This window comes from Nannobrachium achirus, assembly GCF_963921795.1.
Source record: "Nannobrachium achirus genome assembly, chromosome: 10".
Classification (NCBI taxonomy): Eukaryota; Metazoa; Chordata; class Actinopteri; order Myctophiformes; family Myctophidae; genus Nannobrachium; species Nannobrachium achirus.
In genome coordinates this window covers 39,199,963-39,208,308 of record NC_137819.1, presented here as the reverse complement: position 1 = coordinate 39,208,308, position 8,346 = coordinate 39,199,963, and the positions used below count along the sequence as shown (strand labels likewise).

At 44.2% G+C, this 8,346-nt stretch overlaps 1 protein-coding gene across 1 annotated transcript in view; it reads left to right on the top strand.

The window, feature by feature from the left end:
• Nucleotides 1-7,064: 7,064 nt before the first annotated feature.
• LOC308293030 (uncharacterized protein) overlaps nucleotides 7,065-8,346 on the top strand; it is a 28,026-nt gene continuing 26,744 nt past the window's right edge. The window contains exon 1 of the mRNA XM_080735460.1: nucleotides 7,065-7,147. Coding sequence (XP_080591586.1) covers nucleotides 7,078-7,147 — 70 coding nt within the window. The 5' untranslated portion in view covers nucleotides 7,065-7,077. The remainder of the gene's footprint in view (nucleotides 7,148-8,346) is intronic.

Genomic DNA, 8,346 nt, shown 5'->3' with positions numbered 1-8,346 from the left:
GTTACAACATATTATATTAATTTAGGCATCGTTCCTGACTCCCCCACCTGCGTCAACTACAGCGAGGGAGTGAGGGACAGATAAGAGTAAACAGGAATTATCAATACTGTAAACACAACCATAGTCCTATGGAAGGCTCTAAAATCTTAATGTTACAATAGTTTAAATTAATTTAGACATCATAATTTGAGTTAGTTATTCTTAGTCTTAAATCTTAACTTTAATTTCTAAAAGAACTTTTAAAAACCTCTTAAAAGTACTTAATATTACAGAAAACAGAACTGGTCCATAAAAACGGTCTTAAAGATAAACATTGTTCCTGACTCCCCCACCTGCATCGCGACTGCAGCAAGGGAGTGAGGGACAGATAGAGTAAACAGGAATTATTATCGATACAGTGAACATAACAGTAATAAACTGACAAATAACATCCAACTGTACTGGGTATACAGAGATTCTGCCTGGGTCTACAGTGGGGACAACTGTACTGGGTCTACAGAGATTCTGCCTGGGCTTACAGTGGGTACAAAAACAACAAGTTGACAACAACTTGTAGAAGACAATGACAAAAAACGACTGTACCGAAAAAAGTTAAAGTCTGAAAATCAGTATTGTCTCTGCCTCCTCATCACGACGAGAGAGAGAGACCAAACAAAAATAGATAAAAATAGATTTAAGGTGTACGCGTTCCACCCTGAAAATACAAAGATGAAACAAAGAGTTTTACGACCATTCTGTATCTATAGCAGATAAGGGTTAATTTACGACGCGTGTCAAACCAAAACATTATTAGGAGCTTTCGGACTCCTCCAGACAGGGAGAAAACATAATTCAAAATCATCTTAATTATCATTACATTAACATCGTTAATTCAAAATTCAAAGACACGACACGTTACGGGGACTAAGTAAATATGTACTTATCTTAATAACTTAGGAATTTGCCAGGCGTGGAGATCCCAAAGCACCGCACACGGGGAGCATCGGTGGAGTATCCAACCTTCGTCACACGGTTCGGTGCTGATGGATGTCCACGCAGGGTCCACATTAATCCAAAATAAGATAACACTGTTGTCCAAATAAAAACCTTTGTCTGAAAATACAGTAATTATAGAGATTTTCCAATTTGGCTGGTACTTTTTCATACGTGTTGCAACATTGTTCCACCGGGGGAGAGAGTGAACCATGGCTAAACAGCCTGAACACTCCGTCCCTCAGTCGGCCAATGTTGACAAACCGTATGCGGCTCGATTAGGACCATTATTGTTAAATTATTAATTAAGTTAAATAAGTATGGAATATGGATAAAATCCATAACCAAAATAAAACAGAGACGAGCCAAAGGACAGTCCATAAATTGCTGTATTTGAAGAGAGGCAGACAAGGAAGACAGACAGTGAGCGTACCATCCTAGTGGTAGCTTGCTAATTCTCTCTCTCTCTCCCAAGATGGAAGTTAACATGTATATAAAGAGTACAGTTATGACAGTAAGATATTCGTGGGACATTCATTCGTTCCCAGATCATAACAAGGAAGACAGTGACACGTAGTGTTGGTAATTTTCCACTAGTGACATACAGTACAGTATAAACCAAAACATGATTATAGTCATGGCACCCAAAGTTACTATGACCTGTAATCTATTAGCCTGAGCTTACAGTATCCGACCAAAATGTGGTCTCCTATACTGTAAGTTCAGTTCATAATATATCCTTATATGGTCATATGACCCTCATACACAAATCATAGAATTATGTATCATAATTCTACCCTATCAGTGAACTTTCACACAAATCTTACTGTTGTGGACTAGCAGTGTCCTAAGCCAAAGTGAACCCCCCTGAAGCTGCCCGACTGTGCTCCTCAGCTCCCAGCAACCCCCCGATCAGCAGCAGGTGTTGTTAAGTTGTTGCATTTGGGAAAACAAACAAAAACAATTAAAATACAAGAAATGGCTCAAAAAAAAAAAAAGAAAAAACATAAAACTCAGCTAAAACAAAACAGCAGTGGTGAACTCTAAGAGTGGAAACAAGATCATTTTAGTAAATTATACAAACAAAACTCAAAATCATTCAACCACCACAAATCATTTATATACCTTTGGTTGTCTGTCTCATCTCATGATTCCTTCTTGGCACATGGACTCGTCACTTCATGACTCGAGACACATGACCCTAAACCTGGGCAGTAACAAAATAATGATTAAAATACAGTTTTAGTACAATGATCAAGAACACTCTCATTTGTCAGTTACTGTTTGTGTATAAGAATAAGGAGACATGAGACAGCAGTGTACACTCTAGTGTAACTGTATTAGAACTGGCTCCAGGAAACAACAACGACACATTTCCCCATGCTGCTGGGGCATACCATTACAAGAGAGGGGGGGCAATACCACAATCCCTATAACATCTCCCCTTTTATAGATGAAAACGTACAGTATACATTGCTGAAAACCTAAGTGCAAATAAACATTAGTGCAACATTAATTCAGCATTCCAAACAATAATTAACCAACAATAAACCACAAAGCAATATTCATAATCAGACATTTCACATTTCACTTTCTCTTTTTTTTTTTTTTTTTTTACATGTGTGTCAACAACAATAATAAACCAGCCCCAGGCGCTCTTCATACAGTAACCAAACTAAACTAGAGTTCAGTCCCACCTATAGATCCAGTCTGTTAGGCACCTTCACCAGCCTGCCACTGGCCGTCCTGTGCTCTGGCACAGGTGGCGATGCTGGTGATGGTGGGCCAGCCACAGGCTGGTGCAGGTCGCTCCGCCTGCGTGGCGTGACTTCCTGGGCACTTGTGCCCGTGTCCTCGTTATTGTCCATCGCGTTGCCGGGTGGACCACTGGGTCGCCCCTCGGGCGGGCTGCTGTTCTGCACACTGTGTTGCCCCGGGTGGCGCTCGGTGGCGTCCTTCTCCGCTGGTCGCAGGTCCACCCGGTTGCGGCGGTAGTATGTCCCCTCGACATCCACCAAGTACGATCTGGGGCCCACCTGTTGTAGGCAGACTCCTCTTCGCCACCTGCCTGTCCTGTCTCCAGGCAGGGGCTTCATCCTTATGTCCTGTCCAATGCAGAGCTCAGGCAAATCTCTGGCTGATTTGTCGTACCAGAGTTTGGCTGTCTGGTGTTTTACTCGCAGCTTGTCCGGGACCCCAGTGACCACACTCGGCTCCAAGAGAGTGTCAGCGACTGGGAGCGGGGTTCTCAGTCTACGAGACATCAGTCTCTGTGCAGGGCTGCTGAGCATGCCCTCCGTGGGCGTGTTCCTCCACTGTAAAATGGCCAGCCATGGGTCGTTACCTGCACTGGCTGCCTTCTTGCAGATGTTCTTCACTATCTTCACGGCCGACTCAGCCTTTCCATTTGATTTCGGGTGCCTGGGGGAGGACTTCACATGGTCAAAGTCCCACTCCTTTGCAAATCTCCTGAATGCCTCGCAGTCAAACTGAGAGCCACAATCACTTATCACCCGATCTGGTTGACCATGACGGGCAAACTGGGCCTTGCACCTCAGCACTGTGGTCTCCGCTGAAAGATCTGGGAGCAGCTCTATTTCCCAGAAATCTGAATAGTGGTCGACAATGATCAGAAAGTCTTTGCCCGCTTGTTTGAACAGATCCATGCTGAGGATCTGCCACGGTCGAGTAGGAGGTGAATGGGACATCATTGTCTCCCGCTGCTGCTCATGTGAGTATTCATTGCACGCCGAGCACTGGCTCACATAGTCCTTGATTTCACCATGCATGTTGGGCCAGTACAGCGTGTCCCTGGCCTGCCTGTAGCAGGCATCACCCCCTACATGGCTTGCATGGATGCGTTTCAACATTTCTGCACGCAGTGATTTTGGCACTATGACTCTCTGGCTCTTGAATAGCACTCCATCCTGTGCGCTGATCTCGTCCCTGATTGACCAGTATTCCCTGATCGCCAGAGGAGTATCCTCTTTGCAGTCCGGCCATCCCCGGAGCACCACCTCTTTCAACAACTGAAGGCACCCATCACCCTCAGTGTGTACTCTTATCTGGTTCAGTCTCTGGCTCGTGACGTTGAGGTAGTCGGCCTGGTTCACTTGCTCAGCGGCCTCTTGTGCCCTCTGCAGGCAGCAGATGGTCTGCTTAGTATATTTAGTGTCAGTCCCCCGTGATGGAGCGGTGGCCCTGCTCAGAGTGTCACTGATATGCATATCCGGACCTGGCTTGTACACCACCTTGAGATTGTATGCCTGAAGAGTGAGCAGCATGCTCTGTAGTCGTTTGGGTGCTGTGAGGAGGGGCTTTGTGAAGATCGAAATGAGTGGCTTGTGGTCCGTCTCTGCAGTTATCTCTGCTCGCCCATACAAGTAGTAGTGGAACCGCTGGCACGAAAACACGATACTCAGACATTCCTTCTCTATTTGAGCATAATTCTGTTCAATCTGTACCCCACCGGCTGACCTTCCTGCAGCAGGCAGCAGCCAAGGCCCTTTTGACTCGCATCACTCTGGATGACGACTGGCTTGGTCACGTCATAGTATCTCAGGATCGGGGCTGCTGTGACCAGTCGCTTGATCTCCTCAACAGCAGCATCGTGTTTAGGTAGCCAGTGCCACGGGACATCCTTGTCCAACAGCCTCCGTAGTGGCTCACATACCTCAGAGAGGTGTGGCATGAACCTTGCGAGGTACGTCACAAAGCCAATAAACCGCTGTACGGCCTTGGCGTCTTCAGGGCGTGGCATGTCCCGGACGGCTCTAATTTTCTCAGGGTCCGCTCTGAGCCCCTCTGCTGAGAGAATATGTCCGTGGAACTTGACCTCTCTGACCCTGAATTGCAGTTTCTTTATACTCAGCCTCAGTTTAACCTCCCTGCACCTCTGCATGAGCGCTAACAGTTTTGTGTCATGGTCCTGTATAGCCTCCTCATCTGTCTCCCCGCACCCAACTATCACCAGTAAGACTCCCTAATCGGGAGATAAGCGACCGTTGGTCGCTTATCTCCACAAATATCACAACCTCCACCTCTCACGTCATACGGGCAGCCATAGTTACACCTGGAATGTTGAATCTCCATATATGGAGATAACCTACGCATCACACAAAGTCTGACCTCACCAGCCCATACTTGGGCATGGACGACTTATATCTCCATATACGGAGATGGCCATATATGGAGATACGATGACATCACAGAGTCCACAGCTGATGATGTGGCGTGATGTCATACAATACACAAACAAGCCCTATATAAAGGGGCAATTCTCACCAGGGAAGAGAGCATTCCTCGACTCAGACCTTATTGCCAGGATCAACTAAGCTTATAGCTTATCATCACATCCAACCATCTTAAGATACTCAGCTAGTGGGGAATGCTCTCTTCCCTGGTGAGAATTGCCCCTTTATATAGGGCTTGTTTGTGTATTGTATGACATCACGCCACATCATCAGCTGTGGACTCTGTGATGTCATCGTATCTCCATATATGGCCATCTCCGTATATGGAGATATAAGTCGTCCATGCCCAAGTATGGGCTGGTGAGGTCAGACTTTGTGTGATGCATAGGTTATCTCCATATATGGAGATTCAACATTCCAGGTGTAACTATGGCTGCCGATGTCATACTGATGTCAGCAGTGTGATGTCATACTGATGCGGAGATATGAGCAGGGCAAATTATGTTTATATATGTGGCGACATTCACTGCCCATCAGTCTTCTCAATGTTGCTGCTTGTACCTCTTTTTCCTTTTCTGTTAGGCCTGTTGCCAGCAGATAATCTTCAAATTCTTCTCTAAAGCTGTCCCAGTTGTTTGCAAGATCACCGCTCATCTTCATCCCCTCCGGTGGTGGAATGTTTGCTGCCATGGTGCTGTTGTTGTTAGCTTAGCTTGTCGCTAACTGCTGCTTTGCTCGTCTTTTACTCTGCTTGCTTCGCTCGCTCGCTTTTTTTTTTTTTTTCTCCGGCCAACTTCTTCCGTTAGGCTACTCTTCTGCTTAACAAAGTTCGGTTCTAGTTACTTCTGACACCATGTTTGTGTATAAGAATAAGGAGACATGAGACAGCAGTGTACACTCTAGTGTGACTGTATTAGAACTGGCGCCAGGAAACAACAACGACACATTTCCCCATGCTGCTGGGGCATACCATTACAAGAGAGGGGGGGCAATACCACAATCCCTATAACAGTTACTCACCCCAGCAGGGATAAATATAACACCAACACAAGACCCCGGTCACAAGACCTGGGGCCAGCAGCAATCCAGCATTCTAAAGTTTGTTTGACTGGGGCCTTTAAGTACTGCACCTGATTGCCAATGAGGAAGTATAGCCTACGGTGGCCCGGCTGGCCCCCAAGTTCAGCTCTGGCTGGCTACACATGAATAAGTAACTTCTTCCACAACTGCCTTTGACCACCAAATTGCACCATATGTCACACTGAGTTAGAGATGTAATGAAGTGTCATGGTTTTGTGTTATGATTTAATGATAGTGTGTAGTCATTGACAGCTTTCACAGCCTTACAAAAGTAGGCCCATCACATTTTGGCTCAAGTAAACTATTCATCAACATTTATCAAACTATCAAAGTACAGGGAAAAAATTACAGAAAAAGAACATCTGACATTTTGGAATGGCGATACTATTATTCAAACTTTTAAATAGTTTTATGTCCACAGAGACACAGCTTTTTGAACTACAGTTTTTGGAAGAAAAAATATAATACAAAATCCGGATATTTAAAAGTAATACTCGTGGTTTACTGTATCTTCGAGGAAAAGTGTCACAAGACTTCTGCCGAGAAACACAATAAAGGAAGTGAAAGTATAGGCTATGCCATGTTCCGTCACATAACGGTAGGCTACATTCATTTACCGTTACGCAGATTGTTTCCGTATGCTAGAGGGCACGCCTGCACATGGGATTGATTGAAAACTATTAGAAGTTTGCATAGGAAAAGGTAGTTTCAAGACGGTACAGTACAGTAGCCAGCTACAGTTCACTCCCGCAAATGCTGATCTCCAAGTTGGGATGTCTGCGAGAGCCTATTTTCTTCCAATATCTTAAGGCATAATATCAGTTTTACAGTTATGATTCAGTCTACTGCCTTTCTTTTTGTGTTTTTGACACATATATGGTTTCACCCAGCGAATGGAGGTGGTGAGTACCCTGGCTACATAAAATGTTGTTACTTATGTCGAAAGTGAAACTAAATCATTTTTTGTTACTGCGCAATAGTGGGGGGGCATATGTAAAGTCCAACAAATAATCAGACTTAAGGCCCATTCCCACTGGGCCAGATAACAGATAAAAATACAGATACAGATATTTTTCCATTCAAAGTGGATGGTAGATACAGATAAAAAAAAATATCTACCACAGATATTTGCCACAGATACTTTTATCTATATATTTTTTTTCTGTATCTACCATCCACTTTGAATGGAAAAATATCTGGAGAAAGAGATTTTTTTTGTTATCTGGCCCAGTGGGAATGGGCCTTTAGACTAGTCTTTTTGTATCTTTAGTTTTGGCTGACCCCCAAAATTACAGACCACTCTCATACATTATATTATATTATATTTATCTTGATGTGTGTCTGTTTCCTTACTGCATTGTATTTACTCTGTTACTCTTCTTCCTCCTCCTTTTTTTATTTCTTCTTTTTTGGACTTCCAGATATCCACTCACTCACCTACATCTACACAGCTCTCTCCAAGCCCATCAACCAACCAGGGATCCATGAGTTCACGGCCATGGGTCTGCTGGACGGCAGGATGATTGACTACTATGACAGCACGCTTAGGAAAAAGGTCCCCAAGCAGCCGTGGATGAGAGAGAAGCTGGGCGAGGATTACTGGGACAAAGGCACTCAGTCACGCCAGAGCAAGGAGCAGTGGTTCAAAGGCAACCTGGATATCCTCAAGGAACGAAATGGACACAAGAATGACACCGGTTAGAAATCCAAGCAGTGCATAATAACTGCTTATACACTGTATAACAACACTGTATACGTTTAGCTATAAGGGTTACTTTTAATTGAGATTACAGAGTGGAATTGAATTGAAATTAATTGAGTGGTAATAAGTGCATTAATCCTGCGTTAGTTCTGCAGATAACATGTTCTGAATGTTATGCAGCAAAAAGTATAGTGTAAAAAAAAAACTACAAAAACTAGCTACAAGACTGTTTGCTCTGGTATGATACATTTTACATTTACTCCCCATCTTTTTCTTTTCCCTTTTCTCCAGCTTTGCACACTCTTCAGTGGAGGCACGGCTGTACGGCTGAGAGAAAAGAAGACAACTCATTAAAGTTCATCAGCGGCATGGATGAATACGGCTATGACGGTGACGACT